At 39.2% G+C, this 24008-nt stretch overlaps 1 protein-coding gene across 1 annotated transcript in view; it reads left to right on the top strand.

Moving 5' to 3' along the window:
* Positions 1–607: 607 nt before the first annotated feature.
* Positions 608–24008, top strand: part of LOC139558001 (RNA-binding motif, single-stranded-interacting protein 2-like) — a 53278-nt gene continuing 29877 nt past the window's right edge. Inside the window, exons 1-2 of the mRNA XM_071373368.1 lie at positions 608–736; positions 11978–12147. Coding sequence (XP_071229469.1) covers positions 665–736; positions 11978–12147 — 242 coding nt within the window. The 5' untranslated portion in view covers positions 608–664. The remainder of the gene's footprint in view (positions 737–11977; positions 12148–24008) is intronic.

Raw genomic sequence — 24008 nt, 5'->3', positions numbered from 1 at the left:
AGGAGCCAAGGCAGAGAGAGGGTTGAGGGACTGACTGTGTTGCCAAGCGACTTGCAGTTGATTATAAAAACAATATCATTACATAATTAGAAGAGCCATCCAAAGACATCAGTGTCCTGAACATGACATAAGGTTTAGAGATCATTCATGACCCACTGCCATACTTTATAGTGATGGTGATGGTGTAATGCCATGCACCTTTGGTAAAATATAAATTGGGCCATGGTCAATATTACTAACCTATAGGCCTATTAGACTTTTAGTCCAAATGTTAGATATGATTAATGATATGTATTTATAATGTCTAATCTTTTTGAGGACTATAAAAGCCTTTATACAATACCAATGAAAGTTAAATGTATGTACAGACATTTACACTTAATAGGAACATTAAAAAGTCATTATGTCTAAAGCCTACATGTTATCTGTCTGGTGGTATCCAGGTTTACTAAATAGCCATACATGGAAAAAGGAACACAGAAAAGCGCGCTCTTCAACGCACATATACAGTACATAGGCTGCCGCTACACCAATGGCTGAGAGCTGGGAGAGCGCCACTCAAATCACAACCCCAGTCAGTTTCCAATCTGAATTTCCTTGGCTGACGTCAGCTGAGGACTGCCTGCTTGGCTGTACTCTCTGCTCCGGACATAGTGCTGTAAAAATGCTGCTCTCTGTGCCGCCAAGGACAGGATTCAACCCATACAACGGCTATACCAGCAGGCTTAGTAAAAAGGTAAAGCGATACTGTATTCTATTTACTCCATCTGAATGTTATGCCAATGGTAGTGTATAGTATATGCCGCTATCATTCCTGGATCGGCTTTGGCAGTTAGGTTGCTCGGCTATAAACTGCAGTGTCCTTGAAAGTGGACCATATAGAAATCAACTGTAGGCTATTTTGTAGATTTAACATTGTTTTGAACTGTTTTCTATCCTCCAAATAAGATTGGGAATAGATAATAGAATATAATACCGGTATAATGAATTAATTATAGGCTATGCGTCGGGGGCGACCCGAACGTTAGTGTTCTTCCTCTCTTTATCCATAGGCACAGAGAAAGTCAATGCATGGATTAAATTTGCGCTGCGAATATCCTAGAGATAATTTTGCGCTCATTCTCGGGTTTAAACCAATGGCTAATTGTAAACCCAACGACCAATTGTTGGATGTGTCAAATCAGTTTTACATATTGATGAGAATAAGGTCTCTCTTTAAATAGATCGCAACGTAAGTTAACCAAATATAATAGCTTTCTTTACGCGTAAAGATTTGCCCCACCCCTTGAAATGGCTGGGAACGTTGGCTTTGTTTTCCTAATATAAAACAGTTACTCTTACAGATATAGAAATGCTGAATATATACCAAACAAAAATATAAACGCAACATTCAACAATTTCAATGATTTTACTGAGTTACAGTTCATATAAGGAAATCAGCCAATTGAAATACATTCATTAGGCCATAATCTATGGATTTCACATTTCACATGGGTGCAGTTTCATCAGCTGTCCTGGTGGCTGGTCTCAGCTGTCCTGGTGGCTGGTCTCAGATGATCCCACAGGTGAAAAAGCCGGATGTGGAGGTCTTGGGCCGGCGTGTTTACAAGGGGTCTGCGGTTGTGAGGCCGGTTGTATGTAATGCCAAATTCTCTTAAACTACATTGGAGGTGGCTTATGGTAGAGAAATTAACATACTATTCTCTGGCAACAGCTCTGGTGGAAATTCCTGCAATCAATGGTGGGCATTCCTGCAATCAGCATGCCAATTGCACGCTCCCTCAAAACTTGAGACATCTGTGGCATTGTGCTGTGTGACAAAACTGCACATTTTAGAGTGGCCTTTTATTGTCTCCAGCACAAGGTGCAACTGTGTAATGTTCATGCTGTTTAATCAGCTTCTTGATATGCCACACCTGTCAGGTGGATGGATTATATTGGCAAAGGAAAAATGCTCACTAACAGGGAAGTAAACAAATTTGTGCACAAAATTTGAGAGAAATAAGCTTTTTGTGTGTATGGAACATTTCTGGGGTCTTTTATTTCAGTTAATGAAACATGAAACCAACACTTTACATGTTGTGTTTATATTTTTGTTCAATATACACTACTGGTCAAAAGTTTTAGAACACCTACTCATTCAAGGGTTTTTCTTTATTTGTACTATGTTCTACATTGTAGAATAATAGTGAAGACATCAAAACTATGAAATAACACATATGGAATCATGTAGTAACCAAAAAAGTTTTAAACAAATCAAAATATATTTTAGATTTGAGATAATTCAAATAGCCACCCTTTGCCTTGATGACAGCTTTGCACACTCTTGACATTCTCTCAACCAGCTTCATCTGGAATGCTTTTCCAACAGTCTTGAAGGAGTTCCCACATAATGCTGAGCACTTGTTGGCTGCTTTTCCTTCATTCTGCGGTCCGACTCATCCCAAACCATCTCAATTTGGTTGAGGTCGGCGGATTGTGGAGGCATGGTCATCTGACTCATCACTCTCCTTCTTGGTAAAATAGCCCTTACACAGCCTGGAGGTGTGTTGGTTCACTGTCCCGTTGAAAAACAAATGATAGTCCCACTAAGCCCAAACCAGATGGGATGGCGTATCGCTGCAGAATGCTGTGGTAGCCATGTTGGTTAAGTGTGCCTTGAATTCTAAATAAATCACAGACAGTGTCACCAGCAAAGCACCCCCACACCATAACACCTCCTCCTCCATATTTTACGGTGGGAAATACACATGCAGAGATCATCCGTTCACCCACACCGCGTCTCACAAAGACACAGCGGTTGGAACCAAAAATCTCCAGTTTGGACTCCAGACCAAAGGACAAATTTCCACCAGTCTAATGTCCATTGCTCGTGTTTCTTGGCCCAAGCAAGTCTCTTCTTCTTATTGGTGTCCTTCAGTAGTCGTTTCTTTGCAGCAATTTGACCATAAAGGCCTGATTCACACAGTCTCCTCTGAACAGTTGATGTTGAGATGTGTCTGTTACTTGAACTCTTGAAGCATTTATTTGGGCTTATTTCTGAGGCTTTCTATTTCTGAGGCTGGTAACTCTAATTAACTTATCCTTGGGAGCAGATGTAACTCTGGGTCTTCCATTCCTGTGGCGGTCCTCATGAGAGCCAGTTTCATCATGGCTCTTGATGGTTTTTGCAACTGCACTTGAAGAAACTTTCAAAGTTCTTGACATTTTCCATATTGACTGACCTTCATGTCTTAAAGTAATGATGGACTGTCGTTTCTCTTTGCTTATTTGAGCTGTTCTTGCCATAATATGGACTTGGTCTTTTACCAAATAGGGCTATCTTCTGAATACTAACCCTACCTTGTCACAACACAATTGATTGGCTCAAATGCATTCAGAAGGAAAGAAATTCCACAAATTAACCTTTAACAAGGCACACCTGTTAATTTAAATTTATTCCAGGTGACTACCTCATGAAGCTGGTTGAGAGAATACCAAGAGTGTGCAAAGCTGTCATCAAGGCAAAGGGTGGCTATTTGAAGAATTTCAAATATAAAATATATTTTGATTTGTTTACCCTTGTTTGGTTACTACATGATTCCATATGTGTTATTTCATAGTTTTGATGTCTTCACTACTTTTCTACAATGTAGAAAATAATAAAAAGAAAGAAAAACCCTTGAATGAGTAGGTGTTCTAAAACTTTTGACCGGTAGTGTATATAGGTCTACTATTGGCATTATTAACCAATAATTATCTAATGTTGCATCCACATTAGAGTTGTCTGAATGTAAAATGCTAGTGCACAGCTGAAAATACTGTAGCCTACTGTAAATACTGTAGCCTACTGTAAATACTGTAGCCTACTGTAAATACTGTAGCCTACTGTAAATACTGTAGCCTACTGTAAATAGTTAAATTGAATATGCTGATTGATTATTATGTAACATATTTGCAACAGCTGAAGCAGTTTGTAATGATAATGATATTGATTGATAGTTGATAAGATGTATTTTGTTTTAAAATGAACCATTTAAAGTGCAATCTGCAGGTGCTACATCCAATTCTTGACTTATAAATTAATTATATGTCCCCATTGATTCTTGAAGTATAAATGCCTCATGAGCTTAATTCAACTGTCATACCCCATCAGAACACAAAATGTAAGCTTGTTTTACTCCAATGTTTGTAAACAAAGTAAATGTAAACAAACACTGTATAGCCTCAAAACCTGGTTTAAACTATCATTTTGATATCATGGATGGTCAGTCCTTGCATCCATAGCTCTCCCTGCCTATGAATTTGAGGGTGGTTACATTTCTCCAGCCTCATCGGCCATCTTTTTACAGAAACAGTGGTGGGGAAGACACTTTGTTATTGTTTCATCTGCTGATTGCCACTTTAAAGATGTACTCTGATGATTTGCTATGGAACATCCAAAGAACAGAATATAATGCTGAAGTTGACTATGGTGTTAGACGGTGAGATATTAAGGGAATTTAAATGAAGAAACTATAAAGCGTATATTTTTCCACAGGTAATTGTACAATTCAAAATTAGAATTCTTTTTTGTGATCCTAGTTTTCATCCTGATGCTTTCACATGTGTCTTGTTTCTGAACATTGCTGAAACAGGCCTAGGTAGTGTTTAACTTTCTTGAAACATAACACTAGCTCCCCCTCCCGGGCTGTGTTATTCCTTTCCCTGCCTCGTGGTTGGCAGGAATTCAGATTGCTCAGATTAATGACCTGGAATTCATGGAATTCTGTTTGCGTCCCAAATGGCACCATATTCCCTATAGTGCATTACTTTTGACCAGAGTGCTATGGGCCTTGGTCAAAAGCAGTGCACTACATAGGAAGTAGGGTGCCATTTGGGATGCCACTTCTGGTTTCAAACAATGTGCTCATTTCAGGATAGAAGGGGTGTCTGTTACTCTGCATTTGCAAACTCAAGCCTTTTTTTGCCAGGAAAACGTTTAGTCTCATTGTGAGAGCTCAAAAGTTACTGAGGGAAAACTTGTAAAACCAACGTCAAGTGGTAAACTCTGCTCTGTGTCTTTTTACTACGAGAAAAAAGGGTCTAGCAAAGAGAAGAATTTACAGATTTTTTCTCTTTCTTTCTCCTGCTTTTGATTACACACCAATCCCTTCCCCTTCTCTCTTCTCCCCCTCTCCCATTTTCTTCTTTTTTTCACACTCTGTTTTACATACCTTGACTTCTTTGGCTGTCAGTGGTTCTGTTCCCATGGACCAGGGAGCCAGCAAATATTTCCTTTCTCTGTACAGACTGAACTTAACCGCTTTTCTCAAATCCTGTGTGTTCCTCTTTCTTCGGTGTCTTTCAATGTCTTTCTTCAATGTCTTTTTTGCACATCTAAAACAACAGTTTGCTGTTTTAGGCTTTTTGCACTTTTGAATGTAGAACTAGATTGACTCAGAGAGGGAGAGAAGAATGAAGACTCACCAGATGTCTCTAAATTGTTGGTGAGGTTGCAGTCGACGTATCACAAAACTGCCATCGCTAGTTTTCCACCATCTTTTGTTTTTCCCAAAACCTTTTCTGCACACTGTAACAGAATACAGTACCAGGCAGCAAATAGAGAGAGCTTGTGTATTTTCATAAACATTATATTCTGTACAGTGCCTCTGAAAATCACTTGTGCCAAGCAGGTAGCCCTTTGCTTTTTCAGATAGAAGTCTAAGATAAAACAATGGAATACTTTTTGCAGAAATTGAGTGATGTGCAATGTTTGATGTGTTTGTGCCAAATGTGCAATGTTGACAGATTTAGAAAGTGTGTTTTATTGAGAACTGAGTATAAATGACACTAGGATCGTTTCACTCCTTGGATTTTCTTCTCAAAGGCTTTCCTTGCTTCCCTGTGAAGCTTTGAGAAGGAGGCAAGGAGAGTGGATTCGAGGAATCGAGAAAACTACTTTTGAGATTCACCTCATGTGTGAGTTGTGTGAGCAAAACTCCATCATGTGCAGCCGTACAGTTACATACTGTACATTGTGGACACAGACACATGCCAGGTCAGGAATGTTTTCATCTCTTTTTCATGGGAGCCCTGCTGTTCTGTGTGTCAGAAGATAACACCTGTAGCTGGTAGGCAGGCAGGCAGCAGGCAGGCAGGCAGCAGGCAGGCAGGCAGGCAGCAGGCAGGCAGGCAGCAGGCAGGCAGCAGGCAGGCAGGCAGCAGGCAGGTGGGAGCCTAGTGCAAAAAAAGTGCAAAAAAGGCTCCCATCTGATTCTCTGGTTCTCTGCCATTTTCCTTTTCTCAGAATGAACAGAGCATAGCAGAGCAGCCTTAATGAGTCAGTACCTTCTGACCGGAGAGCACATGAGAGGGATTAGCGCCTTCTGCTAACCAGCTCACAACCCCAATTAGACAGGCCTCAATGGCCCACGCCCATCCATCCAGCCCCATCCATCCATGCAGACAGGCTTCCTCCAGCAACACATAGATCCAGACAGGCCTCAATGGCCCACGCCCATCCATCCAGACCCATCCATCCATGCAGACAGGCTTCCTCCAGCAACACATAGATCCAGACAGGCCTCAATGGCCCACGCCCATCCAGACCCATCCAGACAGGCTTCCTCCAGCAACACATAGATCCAGACAGGCCTCAATGGCCCACGCCAATCCATCCAGACCCATCCAGACAGGCCTCATCCAGCAGCACACAGCTCTAATCAGCACCAAGCCCAGGCTCCATCCTCTGTCATCCATCACACAAATCCTATAGGCAGGCCCAGGCCCATCTATCCAGCCCCATCATCCAACCAACAGACAGATCCAGACAGGTCTCATCTAGGCCTAGGCTCCTTCCAGCATACATATTCTATAACTATTAAGCATACAATTCCTGTCCACCACCAGGCTCCATACACCTCCATCCAGTATCATACAGATTCTATAGCCATCCCCAGTCCCAGCTCTATCCATTCACCAGCCATGTACAGATCCTATCTACCCAGTACCCAGGCAGCTGCATCCCTCCTGATAGGGTCTCCAGACAGGAAGAGGTTGTGATTGTAGGAAAACAAACAATGCACTGCTTACTATTGATGCTGAAGAGATGCAGATTAGAGGTGTAGAATGGGCATGATGAAAGAAGGGGCTCTGTGAGAGTAACAACAGTGATAAATGAAGGGGTGGTAAAACTCCTCTGATTCATGGAGGGGTTCAAGGCTCGGTGCTCCTGGATGTTGTGAAGGCCATGTTGAATACAAAACTGAGCGAAGACAGAAAGGTAGAGTAGAAAGACAGTCAGAAAGGTAGAGGAGTAGAAAGACAAAAGTAGAGGAGTAGAAAGACAGTCAGAAAGGTAGAGTAGAAAGACAGTCAGAAAGGTAGAGGAGTAGAAAGACAAAGGTAGAGGAGTAGAAAGACAGACAGAAAGGTAGAGGAGTAGAAAGACAAAAGTAGAGGAGTAGAAAGACAGTCAGAAAGGTAGAGGAGTAGAAAGACAGACAGAAAAGTAGAGGAGTAGAAAGACAGTCAGAAAGGTAGAGGAGTAGAAAGACAAAAGTAGAGGAGTAGAAAGACAGTCAGAAAGGTAGAGGAGTAGAAAGACAGAAAGGTAGAGAAGTAGAAAGACAGTCAAAAAGGTAGAGGAGTAGAAAGACAGACAAAGGTAGAGGAGTAGAAAGACAGTCAGAAAGGTAGAGGAGTAGAAGACAGTAGAAGACATGTTCTGTTATAATCTCCACCCGGCACAGCCAGAAGAGGACTGGCCCCCCCTCAGAGCCTGGTTCCTCTCTAGGTTTCTTCTTAGGTTCTGGCCTTTCTAGGGAGTTTTTCCTAGCCACCGTGTTTCTACATCTGCATTGCTTGCTGTTTAGGGTTTTAAGCTGGGTTTCTGTTCAGCACTTTGTGACATCGGCTGATGCAAAAAGGGCTTTATAAATAAATGTGATTGAGTCAGAAAGGTAGAGCAATAGAAAGACAGAAAGGGAGAGCAGCAGAAAGGGAGAGGAAGAGTAGAACTATCAAGGCGAGGGCACAAGGCGAGACCCAGATACAGACACAGGAGGCAGATGGTTGGAGTCTTAGATGTTTATTGATCCAAAAAGGTGTAGGAAAGAGAATGGTCGTGGACAGGCAAACGGTCAAAACCAGTTCAGAGTCCAGGAGGTACAGAGTGGCAGGCAGGCTCGAGGTCAAGGCAGGCAGAATGGTCAGGCAGGCGGGTACAGAGCCCAGAAACAGGCATCGGTCAAAAATCGGGAGGACTAGCAAAACGAGAATAGAAAAGGCATGCACACAGGAAAACCACACTGGTTGACATGGACATACAAGACAAACTGGCACAGAGAAACAGGGATAAATACACTGGCACAGAGAGACAGGAAACACAGGGATGAATACACTGGCGCAGAGAGACAGGAAACACAGGGATAAATACACTGGGGAAAACAAGTGACACCTGGAGGGGGTGGAGACAATCACAAGGACAGGTGAAACAGATCAGGGTGTGACAACAACTGTGGTTTGGGGAAGGATGTAAGTTGTTAGAGAGAGAGGAGGAGGGGAAAGAGGAGGAACCGTTTCATTAGAGCATGTCACCAATCACGCGCAAAGGAAACAATGGTCCCAGCTAGTTGGACACCACAAGGTCAGTACTGGAGCAGAGTGGAGCAGGGGGTTATTAACAGAGTGGGAGGTGATCACAGAGGGCTGGAATGAAGCTCATTAGGCTAACTGAGATTCATCCATTTTGAGACACACTGCTTGCTTTCACCTTCTACTGTATCTAATATGCGCAATCTCCTTTTCCACCAAACTGACAGCATGGATTCACAGGGGCCTGTCATTGGTTTGAACAGTAACTGATCTCCACTCCAAAGCGCGGTTAGCTCAGTATTGATATAAATGTACTTGTTGCTGTAGCAGCCGTGTAAAGTGCTGACTCAACTGAAATGTGATTAATGTGAAATGTGATTAATGTGAAGAGTTCTCTGTCTAGAAGTGTATCCATGGTCTGGTGATTATAGGTCAAGATGGTAATGTTTATGTTAATATTGCCCTATTAGCAGATCAGGGTATTCCTATACTGAAAGCCTATCTAGCAGGCAGTGTGGTTAGATTACAAAAACTGTTTTATTGTCACATACACCAGATAGGTGCAGTGGAATGTGTTGTTTTACAGGGTCAGCCATAGTAGAACAGTACCCCTGGAGCAAATTAGGGTTAAGTGCCTTACTCAAGAGCACATCGACATATGTTTCACCTTGTCAGCTCAGGTATTCGAACTAATGATCATTTGATTAGTGGCCCAACACTCTTAACTGCTAGGCTACCTGCCACCCTAAGCAAATTGCTATTGATTTGTCAGCCCTGACCCCAGATCTGTAGGGTACCATATTGAAATGTTGCCTTTTTGCTAATTGTTTTCTTCATTGATTTGTGTAAATTAGGCTACACTCAGTGGGGCCATGAGAAGCCTGGGGCCTCATTCATCAATCATGTGTAGACACAAATCTATGTGTAAACCATGCGTGGGATCATTTCCACGCAAAGTGTGAGATTTATCCATATGAACGTTTGCTTGAGAGTGTGGTAAATTTACACACAGCCATGACTATGCGTACACACAGTGTCAAGTGGTGAAATAAGGGAACTGCAAGAGTAGAATGGGGAAAATACTGTATATGTTGAAAATGTGTGAAATTGTGAGCGCAATAATAAATCAAAATGTTTCAGTTCATTGTATTTCCATTGTGAATTCATGCAACATATTGACATGCTATATAATCTGACCAAATCAGTTCATTTGTTACGATAATAATCCATATAATGTACAGTATTTTGTTAAATTAAAGGGACGTGTGAAAGTGAAACCATTGTTGAAATACTATAAAAGTCTGAGATAATGAGAAATCGAATGAGATGTCTGATCTTGCTCTGTTGTTAGATTTGGCACATGCTGCATTTCGCAGAGAACACATTTTTAGAGACAGGTGGGACTTTTTTTTGCAGAAAGTACAGATTGGCTCATCAGATATCGTTTCCCAAAACCAATCTTATAGGATTTTGTCGGGTCGCCCACAAAGTTAACAATTGCAGCTTTAAGACCTACTTTAAAAAGGTGAACACATGCCATTCCGGTGCACATCCAAGTCCTATTTTTGGCAACTGGCACTTTTCAGGGGGAGCTTGTCCATCGGCATCTCACAGCCCTCGATGAGCCAATGTTTTGGATGCAATCATCAGCTCCAGAGTGGTGCAGCGTTCTAAGGCACTACATCTCAGTGCAAGAGGCATCACTACAGTACCTGGTTCGAATCCAGGCTGTATCACATCCGTCCGTGATTGGGAGTCCCATAGGGCAGCGCACAATTGGCCGTCATTGTAAATAAGAATATGTCCTTAACTGACTTGCCTAGTTAAAATAAAACATTTAATCAGCAAAATGAACCGTAGCACATACAATTTCCATACACCATTGAACAACAGTTTGAAGTCAAGAGGGGTTTCATTACCATGATGCCATCAATGGGTTCCCAAATACAAATGGCCCCCACATTGCCATAAAATCACCATTCCAAAATGATTTCAACTATGTGAACAGAAAAGGCTTCTACTCTTAATGTGCAGGTGATGTGATGTGCAGAAGACACTGCTGAATGTGGTGGCCAAGTGGAATGCACAACTCAAACCTTCTGCAGAACAGCAATGTTGGCCTATACTCCTACAGGAGGGAGCTGTTGAGGATGGATGAGTGTTGCCTACTCGTTTTAAGTATATTTTGCCATTGCTAAAGCATCTTTAGTTGTCCTAATGGTCATATCTTTGTAGCTATGTTTTTATTTTTACTGGTCAAGCCACAACTGAGTGAGCCAAATAAAACCTTTTGGTTGTACTCAATCTCTGACACTAGCACGTCTATTTCAGTCTCTGAAACTTTTTTTCTTAGCGCCATTGTATTTCATGACACAGCATTGTATATTCCAGCCACGTCACCTGTCAGTATTCAACGTCCATCCATGTCTAAGGATGTCGGGAGATGACGTGGAAACCGGCCACTAGAAGCAATAGTGAGCGCTGTTACCTTCAAGTTGGTTTCAGTTTTGCGGACGGGGATGGGCGTAAGCATCTGCCCCTGATTCCAAAGGTTGGAATTTCAATTCCTGCAATAGAAAGTTGTTTTTGATATTTTTCTTATAAGCCTATTCCAAACCTTAACACTTATCTTAACCATTTAGAGTTAATGCCTAACCTTAAGAATTTGGAGTTAAAGCCTGAACTTAACCTTAACAATTCTGAGTTAATGCCTAAACTTAACCTTAAACTCTGCCAATTTTAACGTTTAGGATAACTTCGACATTTGAGATACATGGATGAACATCTGATTCTGATGTAGACTGTGAGAGCCGGTAGTCATATTCCCCACAGGTTTTAAAGAGATGATTTTGACCATACAGTATATGGATAGTTAGGGGTGTTTCGAAATGCAAACAGCCATGGTCGTGCACAAGAACAATTGGTATTTATCAATGATTATCTCCTACCGGTGTGTGTATGACGCTCGTAGGATTGTTTGATAAATTACACTTTCTATGTGTACGACCATTCTAAATTCCGTTCATAAGTAGTAATTTTAAATAGTTTCTATGCAATATTGACAAATGAGGCCCCTGGAGAGTTGACTGATAACAGCACTGATTTTATCTGATGGTTGGGCCTTTTCAGGATGGTGGACTGTAGAGGATTGTAGGATTGCACTGTGACAATTTGCCATTTAAATCTGTGTCTCCTGCACATATTTGCCTTCTGAGCTAAAGCCTATAGGCATAAAATCTAAACTCAAGCAAGGTTAGCCTACTCTACACGCAAATTTGTTTTACCAGACCCCCCCTGTTACATTACCACCAGATGTCTAATCTCACCCAGAACCAAATCTCCCGTAACATGCTGGCCAGCTACTACCCAATGTCATCGTATCATGTTGCTGATGTCATATCCTGTCTCTGTCTTGCCCCAGCCGACGTATGTGTCCTCCAGCCACCAGATGGCTCCACCCAGCCCCAACCACACCACCAGCAGCAGCAGTAGCGGCAGCCTCAGTGGAGAGCAGCTGAGCAAAACTAACCTCTACATCCGCGGCCTCCACCCGGGAACCACAGATCAGGACCTGGCCAAACTGTGTCAGCCGTGAGTAGCTCATCAACAAACTACTCTTCCACCACACAACACCTCACAATAAATCTATGGATCTGTGTGATATAAATGAACTAAGCTAGAAGAGGATAGTGATTGAGGAAATTGTGTTAATGGGGGCCTGAAATAATGCAATGTATGTCACCAGTCTGTGGCCTGTGGAAAGATCAACAGGAGCTTGGGTTGCAACCTCAAACCTTTCAGAGTGACACCACTTCGTATTGTCCAAGGGCCTTACATGTTCTGTTTAGAGGCCAATTGTCTCTGGAAGCCAAAACAGACAAATACTCCATCTAAACATGAATCAATTCTCAATTACGGGCACGGATCTACAAACATAAACCCCTCTAGTTTCATTTCAAATCAAAATAATTTCACAAATGCAAAATATACACTTTACTGTAGACTGTTTTAACCGGTTTTAACACAGTTGCAGCCGACAGTATTTTTCAGTGACAACATGTTTGTGGCGTGCATCCGTCTTCCGTTTACACACAGGTTTTTTGGAAATAATTTCTTGCTGATATGAAAGATACTGTTCAGATTATGTTTCCAAAACCATACCGAAAGTGATGTGTTTTAAAGTTCAGAACGTGCGACGAGGCTCTTAACAAAACTCCCCCGGCCAGAAGATACTATCGTCAATAGGCGCTAAAGGTAGTTAGCATCTATGAATCGCTTGAATTGAGGGGAGACTTTCCAACAGCTAGCTTACAAAGCATATTTTGTCTCTCTCCCTGTAGTTAGCAGATTGTAATGGGCTAATGTGCTGCAGTTCTATTAACTGTTACAGGATAGGTACTGTTTGGCGTAGCCCAGACAATTAATTAATTTGATGATACAATCTTCATTCTCGATTCGGCCAAACATGTATTTTCTAAAATGTCTGTGTTCAGTTGCAGGAGGTTCGTTTGAATTTAGAAAATGCTCCGTTATTATAATAAATAAATACATGTTTTGCTCCATGAAGTAATCCAATGATGTGTATGCCGCCGTGATGAAATAGACAAGATAGCGACGTACACATCTTTGGATTCCTTCATGGAGCAAAACATGTATTTATTTAATAACGGAGCATTTTCTAAATGAAAAGGAACCACCTGCAACTGGTCACAGACATCTGCTAGCTGTTCTCCCTGGTGCTTCCTCTCTGTATGATGGTCTTGCCATCACCAGGGAATGGGCTCACTAAGCTTCCAGTGGTTGGAGTGGTTGGTATCTCTGAATAATAAAACCCACATGATTGCAGTCACAAACATGTGCTTTACCTTGATATATCAATATGCATTATACACACAACAGTGATAACAAGAACGGAATGCCAGAGTCACTTGGTCTGTGTTTGTTAGATATTCAGTGAAACAGAGGAAAGAGACAGTCGGGTGAAGATGAATGAGCTTCTGAAAACTGGAGCCTGGTGAGAAACAAAATGGTGGAAAGAGAGAGAGAAAGACATTGAGAGGAGAGAGATGGAAGGAAGGGGAAAGAGAGGGAAGAATGAATGGAAAGTGAGATTTTTATATATATATATATATATGAGATTGGGAGGCGGGAGAGAATGAAGAAGAGCGAGAATCAGAGAGGGGGGAGGTGAGAGTGGGGGAGGTGAGAGAGAATGAAGAAGAGCGAGAAAGGGTGGGAAGGAGAGAGCGAGAGACAGACAGAGGGGAGGTGAGAGAGAGGGGGGAGGTGAGAGTGGGGGAGGTGAGAGAGAGGGAGGGGGGGAAGCAAGAGAGAGAGAGGTAATAGAGAGGGGGGAGGTGCGAGAGAGTGACAGAGGGGAGGTGAGAGAGAGCGGGGGGAGGCAGGGGGAGGCGAGAGAGAGAGAGAGATAGAGAGGGGGGGGTGAGAGTGAATGAAGGAGAACAAGAAAGGGTGGGGAGAGAAAGAGAGAGAGAGAGAGAGAGAGAGAGACTGAAAAGGAGAGCGATAAAGGGTGGGAAGTAGAGAGAGGTAGGGAATAATTCAGAGAGAGAGAGAGAGTTGGGGCAGGAGAGAAGGAAAGGGAGTGAGGCCTGCTATTTTACAGCTGTCTGGAAGATATGGCTCACATGAGGCTGCCCAACCCTACAGGAAACCCCGAGCCCAGGGGAAAAGGAAAGACAAACAAGACCAATGGCATGAAGAGGGGGAAGGAGGGAGGGATAGAGAGGGGGGGTGGACGGAGAGAGGGCGGGATAATCAGACAGAGGAATATAGGCGGGATAATCAGACAGAGGAATATAGGGAGCTAAGGTTTTCTGTATCAGACTGGTGGTATGTGGGTAGTTAGGTTTCTACTGTGGTTTTTACAGAGTAGATCAAATCACTCATGAAATTTGTTTTTGAGTAGAGGAGAGCTTTAAAAAAGGTGTACAGTTTTGTGTACCATTACTGAGATGAAAATATGCTATTTTAAAAAAAGGCAATAAAACAGTAATGCATGTTGATAAGCAAAGTCTACTATATATACACTACATGGCTACAAAAAGTATGTGGACATTCAAATTAGCGGATTCGACTATTTCAGTCACACCCGTTGCTGACAGGTGTATAAAATTGAGCACACAGCCATGCAATCTCCATAGACAAACAGTGGCAGTGGAATGGCCTGTACTGAAGAGCTCAGTGACTTTCAACTTGGCACCGTCATAGGATGCCACCTTTCCAACAAGTCAGTTTGTCAAATTTTGGCCCTGCTAGAGCTGCTCTGGTCAACTGTAAGTGCTGTTATTGTGAAGTGGAAATGTCTAGGAGCAACAACGGCTCAGCCGCGAAGTGGTAGGCCACACAATCTCACAGAATGGGACTGCCGAGTGCTGAAGCACGTAGCGCGTAAAAATCATCTGTCCTCGGTTGCAACACTCACTACCGAGTTCCAAACGGCCTCTGGAAGCAACATCAGCACAAGAACTGTTTGTCAGGAGCTTCATGAAATGGGTTTCAATGGCTGAGCAGCCACACACAAGCCTAAGATCACCATGCAATGCCAAGCATCGGCTGGAGTGGTGTAAAGCTCGCCGCCATTGGACCATCTGGAGTGATGAATCACACTTCACCATCAGGCAGTCCGACGGACGAATATGGGTTTGGTGTATACCAGGACAACGCTAACTGCCCGAATGCATTGTGCCAACTGTAAAGTTTGGTGGAGGAGGAATAATGGTCTGGGGCAGTTTTTCATGTTTTTCTTAGTTCCAGTGGAGGGAAATATATAGTAACATTGTAGAATAATTGTCAATACATACAAACTATGAAATAACAAATATGGAATCATGCAGTAACCAAAAAAGTGTGAAACAAATCTAAATATATTTTATATTTGAGATTCTTCAAAGTAGCCACCTTTTGCCTTGATTACGGTTTTGAACACTCTTGGCATTCTCTCAACCAAGTTAACCTGAAATGCTTTTCCAGTCTTGAAGGAGTTCCCACATATGATGAGCACTTGTTGGCTGCTTTTCCTTTACTCTGCGGTCCAACTCATCCCAAACTATCTCAATTGGGTTGAGGTCGGGTGATTGTGGAGACCAGGTCATCTGATGCAGCACTCCATCACTCTCCTTCTTGGTCAAATAATATTGACTGACCTTCATGTCTTAAAGTAATGATGGACTGTCGTTTCTCTTTGCTTATTTGAGCTGTTCTTGCCATAATATGGACTTGGTCTTTTACCAAATAGGGCTATCTTCTGTATACCAACCCTACCTTGTCACAACACAACTGATTGGCTCAAATGCATTCAGAAGGAAAGAAATTCCACAAATGAACCTATAACAAGGCACACCTGTTAACTTCTTCTCTGGGATATGTGGGACGCTACCGTCCCACTTGGCCAAAAGCCAGTAAAAATGCAGAGCGCCAAATTCAAATATATTACTATAAAAAATCAAACTTTCATGAAATCACACATGAAAGACACCAAATTAAAGCTACACATGTTGTGAATCCAGCCAACATGTCTGATTTCAAAAAGGATGTACGGCGAAAGCACATCAAACGATTATGTTAGGTCAGTACATAGCCACAGAAAAACACAGCCATTTTTTCCAGCCAAAGAGAGGAGTAACAAAAAGCAGAAATAGAGATAAAATTAATCACTAACCTTTGATGATCTTCATCAGATGACACTCATAGGACTTCATGTTACACAATACATGTATGTTTTGTTCGGTAAAGTTCATATTTATATCCAAAAATCTGAGTTTAGGCGGGACGCTACTGTCTCACTTGGCAAAAAGCCAGAGAAAATGCAGAGCGCCAAATTCAAATTAATTACTATGAAAATTAATATAAAAATCAAACTTTCATTAAATCACACATGAAAGTTACCGAATTAAATCTACACTGGTTGTGAATCCAGCCAATGTGTCAGAATTCAAATAGGCTTTTCGGCGAAGGCAAACGATGCTATTATCTGAGTTAGCACCATTGTAAACAAAGAGAGATAAGCATATTTCAACCCTGCAGGCGCGACACAAAACGCAGAAATAAAAATATAATGAATGCCTTACCTTTGACGAGCTTCTATTGTTGGCACTCCAATATGTCCCATAAACATCACAAATGGTCCTTTTGTTCGATTAATTCCGTCGATATATATCCAAAATGTCCATTTATTTGGCGCGTTTGATCCAGAAAAACACAGCTTCCAAATTGCTCAAACGTGACTACAAAATATCTCAAAGGTTACCTGTAAACTTTGCCAAAAAATTCAAACTACTTTTGTTATACAACTTTAGGTATTTTTTAACGTAAATAATCGATAAAATTGAAGACGGGATGATCTGTGTTCAATACAGGATTAAAACCAACTATAGCCAGCTTTCTGGTTACGCGCTTCTATCTAAGGACACTTATTGTGACTCTCGTTCAAGATGGCCGTACTTCTTCATTACGCAAAGGAATAACCTCAACCAATTTCTCTAGACTGTTGACATCCAGTGGAAGCGGTAGGAACTGCAAGCAAGTCAATTAGAAATCTGGTTTCCCAATTAAATCTCATTGAAAAGAGAGTGACCTAAAAGTAAAACATCTGAATGGTTTGTCCTCGGGGTTTCGCCTGCTAAATAAGTTCTGTTATACTCACAGACATGATTCAAACAGTTTTAGAAACTTCAGAGTTTTCTATCCAAATCTACTAACAATATGCATATCTTATCTTCTGGGGATGAGTAGCTGGCAGTGGAATTTCGGTATGCTTTTCATCCAAACGTGAAAATGCTGCCCCCTATCCTAGAGAAGTTAATTGAAATTCATTCCAGGTGACTAACTCATGAAGCTGGTTGAGAGAATAACAAGAGTGTGCAAAGCTGTCATCAAGGCAAAGGGTGGCTATTTTAAGAATGTCAAATAAAAAATATATTTTGATTTGTTTAACACTTTTTTGGTTATTACATGATTCCAAATGGGTTATTTCATAGTTTTGATATCTTCACTATTATTTTACAATGTTAAAATAGTAAAAATAAAGAAAAACCCTTGAATGAGTTGGTGTTCTAAAACTTTTGACTGGTACTGTATGTTACTATGGAGAGCAGTAAGGTCTACTGTATATATGTTATTATAGAGCGCAGTAAGGTCTACTGTATATATGTTATTATAGAGAGCAGTAAGGTCTACTGTATATATGTTATTATAGAGCGCAGTAAGGTCTACTGTATATATGTTATTATAGAGAGCAGTAAGGTCTACTGTATATATGTTATTATAGAGAGCAGTAAGGTCTACTGTATATATGTTATTATAGAGCGCAGTAAGGTCTACTGTATATATGTTATTATAGAGAGCAGTAAGGTCTACTGTATATATGTTATTATAGAGAGCAGTAAGGTCTACTGTATATATGTTCTATAGAGAGCAGTAAGGTCTACTGTATATATGTTATTATAGAGAGCAGTAATGTCTACTGTATATATGTTATTATAGAGAGCAGTAAGGTCTACTGTATATATGTTATTATAGAGAGCAGTAAGGTCTACTGTATATATGTTATTATAGAGAGCAGTAAGGTCTGCTGTATATATGTTATTATAGAGAGCAGTAAGGTCTACTGTGTATATGTTAATATAGAGAGCAGTAAGGTCTACTGTATATATGTTATTATAGAGCGCAGTAAGGTCTACTGTATATATGTTATTATAGAGAGCAGTAAGGTCTACTGTATATATGTTATTATAGAGAGCAGTAAGGTCTACTGTATATATGTTATTATAGAGAGCAGTAAGGTCTACTGTGTATATGTTCTATAGAGAGCAGTAATGTCTACTGTATATATGTTATTATAGAGAGCAGTAAGGTCTGCTGTATATATGTTATTATAGAGAGCAGTAAGGTCTACTGTATATATGTTATTATAGAGATCAGTAATGTATACTGTATATATGTTAATATAGAGAAGAGTAATGTCTACTGTATATATGTTATTATAGAGAGCAGTAAGGTATACTGTATATATGTTATTATAGAGAGCAGTAAGGTCTACTGTATATATGTTATTATAGAGAGCAGTAAGGTCTACTGTGTATATGTTAATATAGAGAGCAGTAAGGTCTACTGTATATATGTTATTATAGAGAGCAGTAAGGTCTACTGTATATATGTTATTATAGAGAGCAGTAAGGTCTACTGTATATATGTTATTATAGAGAGCAGTAAGGTCTACTGTATATATGTTCTATAGAGAGCAGTAAGGTCTACTGTATATATGTTAATATAGAGAGCAGTAAGGTCTACTGTGTATATGTTATTATAGAGAGCAGTAAGGTCTACTGTATATATGTTATTATAGAGCGCAGTAAGGTCTACTGTATATATGTTATTATAGAGCGCAGTAAGGTCTACTGTATATATGTTATTATAGAGAGCAGTAAGGTCTACTGTATATATGTTATTATAGAGAGCAGTAAGGTCTACTGTATATATGTTATTATAGAGCGCAGTAAGGTCTGCTGTGTATATGTTATTATAGAGAGCAGTAAGGTCTACTGTATATATGTTCTATAGAGAGCAGTAAGGTCTACTGTATATATGTTCTATAGAGAGCAGTAAGGTCTACTGTATATATGTTCTATAGAGAGCAGTAAGGTCTACTGTATATATGTTAATATAGAGAGCAGTAAGGTCTACTGTATATATGTTATTATAGAGAGCAGTAAGGTCTACTGTATATATGTTATTATAGAGCGCAGTAAGGTCTACTGTATATATGTTATTATAGAGAGCAGTAAGGTCTACTGTATATATGTTATTATAGAGAGCAGTAAGGTCTACTGTGTATATGTTAATATAGAGAGCAGTAAGGTCTACTGTATATATGTTCTATAGAGAGCAGTAAGGTCTACTGTATATATGTTATTATAGAGAGCAGTAAGGTCTACTGTATATGTGTTAATATAGAGAGCAGTAAGGTCTACTGTATATATGTTATTATAGAGATCAGTAAGGTCTACTGTATATATGTTATTATAGAGAGCAGTAAGGTCTACTGTATATATGTTCTATAGAGAGCAGTAAGGTCAACTGTATATATGTTATTATAGAGAGCAGTAAGGTCTACTGTATATATGTTCTATAGAGAGCAGTAAGGTCTACTGTATATATGTTCTATAGAGAGCAGTAAGGTCTACTGTATATATGTTCTATGGAGAGCAGTAAGGTCTACTGTATATATGTTATTATAGAGCGCAGTAAGGTCTACTGTATATATGTTATTATAGAGCGCAGTAAGGTCTACTGTATATATGTTCTATGGAGAGCAGTAAGGTCTACTGTATATATGTTATTATAGAGCGCAGTAAGGTCTACTGTATATATGTTATTATAGAGAGCAGTAAGGTCTACTGTGTATATGTTAATATAGAGAGCAGTAAGGTCTACTGTATATATGTTATTATAGAGCGCAGTAAGGTCTACTGTATATATGTTATTATAGAGAGCAGTAAGGTCTACTGTATATATGTTATTATAGAGAGCAGTAAGGTCTACTGTATATATGTTATTATAGAGAGCAGTAAGGTCTACTGTGTATATGTTCTATAGAGAGCAGTAATGTCTACTGTATATATGTTATTATAGAGAGCAGTAAGGTCTGCTGTATATATGTTATTATAGAGAGCAGTAAGGTCTACTGTATATATGTTATTATAGAGATCAGTAATGTATACTGTATATATGTTATTATAGAGAGCAGTAAGGTCTGCTGTATATATGTTATTATAGAGAGCAGTAAGGTCTACTGTGTATATGTTAATATAGAGAAGAGTAATGTCTACTGTATATATGTTATTATAGAGAGCAGTAAGGTCTACTGTATATATGTTATTATAGAGAGCAGTAAGGTCTACTGTATATATGTTATTATAGAGAGCAGTAAGGTCTACTGTGTATATGTTAATATAGAGAGCAGTAAGGTCTACTGTATATATGTTATTATAGAGAGCAGTAAGGTCTACTGTATATATGTTATTATAGAGAGCAGTAAGGTCTACTGTATATATGTTATTATAGAGAGCAGTAAGGTCTACTGTATATATGTTCTATAGAGAGCAGTAAGGTCTACTGTATATATGTTAATATAGAGAGCAGTAAGGTCTACTGTGTATATGTTATTATAGAGAGCAGTAAGGTCTACTGTATATATGTTATTATAGAGCGCAGTAAGGTCTACTGTATATATGTTATTATAGAGCGCAGTAAGGTCTACTGTATATATGTTATTATAGAGAGCAGTAAGGTCTACTGTATATATGTTATTATAGAGAGCAGTAAGGTCTACTGTATATATGTTATTATAGAGCGCAGTAAGGTCTGCTGTGTATATGTTATTATAGAGAGCAGTAAGGTCTACTGTATATATGTTCTATAGAGAGCAGTAAGGTCTACTGTATATATGTTCTATAGAGAGCAGTAAGGTCTACTGTATATATGTTAATATAGAGAGCAGTAAGGTCTACTGTATATATGTTATTATAGAGAGCAGTAAGGTCTACTGTATATATGTTCTATAGAGAGCAGTAAGGTCAACTGTATATATGTTATTATAGAGAGCAGTAAGGTCTACTGTATATATGTTCTATAGAGAGCAGTAAGGTCTACTGTATATATGTTCTATAGAGAGCAGTAAGGTCTACTGTATATATGTTCTATGGAGAGCAGTAAGGTCTACTGTATATATGTTATTATAGAGCGCAGTAAGGTGTACTGTATATATGTTATTATAGAGCGCAGTAAGGTCTACTGTATATATGTTCTATGGAGAGTAGTAAGGTCTACTGTATATATGTTATTATAGAGCGCAGTAAGGTCTACTGTATATATGTTACTATGGAGAGCAGTAAGGTTTACTGTATATATGTTATTATAGAGCGCAGTAAGGTCTACTGTATATATGTTATTATAGAGCGCAGTAAGGTCTACTGTATATATGTTCTATGGAGAGCAGTAAGGTATACTGTATATATGTTATTATAGAGCGCAGTAAGGTCTACTGTATATATGTTATTATAGAGCGCAGTAAGGTCTACTGTATATATGTTCTATGGAGAGCAGTAAGGTATACTGTATATATGTTATTATAGAGAGCAGTAAGGTCTACTGTATATATGTTCTATGGAGAGCAGTAAGGTCTACTGTATATATGTTATTATAGAGAGCAGTAAGGTCTACTGTATATATGTTCTATGGAGAGCAGTAAGGTCTACTGTATATATGTTCTATAGAGAGCAGTAAGGTCTACTGTATATATGTTCTATGGAGAGCAGTAAGGTCTACTGTATATATGTTCTATAGAGAGCAGTAAGGTCTACTGTATATATGTTCTATGGAGAGCAGTAAAATCTGCTGTATATATGTTCTATAGAGAGCAGTAAGGTCTACTGTATATATGTTATTATAGAGCGCAGTAAGGTCTACTGTATATATGTTATTATAGAGATCAGTAAGGTCTACTGTATATATGTTATTATAGAGCGCAGTAAGGTCTACTGTATATATGTTATTATAGAGAGCAGTAAGGTCTACTGTATATATGTTATTATAGAGCGCAGTAAGGTCTACTGTATATATGTTATTATAGAGAGCAGTAAGGTCTACTGTATATATGTTATTATAGAGAGCAGTAAGGTCTACTGTATATATGTTATTATAGAGCGCAGTAAGGTCTACTGTATATATGTTATTATAGAGAGCAGTAAGGTCTACTGTATATATGTTATTATAGAGAGCAGTAAGGTCTACTGTATATATGTTCTATAGAGAGCAGTAAGGTCTACTGTATATATGTTATTATAGAGAGCAGTAATGTCTACTGTATATATGTTATTATAGAGAGCAGTAAGGTCTACTGTATATATGTTATTATAGAGAGCAGTAATGTCTACTGTATATATGTTATTATAGAGAGCAGTAAGGTCTACTGTATATATGTTATTATAGAGAGCAGTAAGGTCTACTGTATATATGTTATTATAGAGAGCAGTAAGGTCTGCTGTATATATGTTATTATAGAGAGCAGTAAGGTCTACTGTGTATATGTTAATATAGAGAGCAGTAAGGTCTACTGTATATATGTTATTATAGAGCGCAGTAAGGTCTACTGTATATATGTTATTATAGAGAGCAGTAAGGTCTACTGTATATATGTTATTATAGAGAGCAGTAAGGTCTACTGTATATATGTTATTATAGAGAGCAGTAAGGTCTACTGTGTATATGTTCTATAGAGAGCAGTAATGTCTACTGTATATATGTTATTATAGAGAGCAGTAAGGTCTGCTGTATATATGTTATTATAGAGAGCAGTAAGGTCTACTGTATATATGTTATTATAGAGATCAGTAATGTATACTGTATATATGTTAATATAGAGAAGAGTAATGTCTACTGTATATATGTTATTATAGAGAGCAGTAAGGTATACTGTATATATGTTATTATAGAGAGCAGTAAGGTCTACTGTATATATGTTATTATAGAGAGCAGTAAGGTCTACTGTGTATATGTTAATATAGAGAGCAGTAAGGTCTACTGTATATATGTTATTATAGAGAGCAGTAAGGTCTACTGTATATATGTTATTATAGAGAGCAGTAAGGTCTACTGTATATATGTTATTATAGAGAGCAGTAAGGTCTACTGTATATATGTTCTATAGAGAGCAGTAAGGTCTACTGTATATATGTTAATATAGAGAGCAGTAAGGTCTACTGTGTATATGTTATTATAGAGAGCAGTAAGGTCTACTGTATATATGTTATTATAGAGCGCAGTAAGGTCTACTGTATATATGTTATTATAGAGCGCAGTAAGGTCTACTGTATATATGTTATTATAGAGAGCAGTAAGGTCTACTGTATATATGTTATTATAGAGAGCAGTAAGGTCTACTGTATATATGTTATTATAGAGCGCAGTAAGGTCTGCTGTGTATATGTTATTATAGAGAGCAGTAAGGTCTACTGTATATATGTTCTATAGAGAGCAGTAAGGTCTACTGTATATATGTTCTATAGAGAGCAGTAAGGTCTACTGTATATATGTTCTATAGAGAGCAGTAAGGTCTACTGTATATATGTTAATATAGAGAGCAGTAAGGTCTACTGTATATATGTTATTATAGAGAGCAGTAAGGTCTACTGTATATATGTTATTATAGAGCGCAGTAAGGTCTACTGTATATATGTTATTATAGAGAGCAGTAAGGTCTACTGTATATATGTTATTATAGAGAGCAGTAAGGTCTACTGTGTATATGTTAATATAGAGAGCAGTAAGGTCTACTGTATATATGTTCTATAGAGAGCAGTAAGGTCTACTGTATATATGTTATTATAGAGAGCAGTAAGGTCTACTGTATATGTGTTAATATAGAGAGCAGT

Source organism: Salvelinus alpinus, chromosome 28, assembly GCF_045679555.1.
Source record: "Salvelinus alpinus chromosome 28, SLU_Salpinus.1, whole genome shotgun sequence".
NCBI lineage: Eukaryota > Metazoa > Chordata > Actinopteri > Salmoniformes > Salmonidae > Salvelinus > Salvelinus alpinus.
This window is presented reverse-complemented; position numbering and strand designations above follow the sequence as displayed.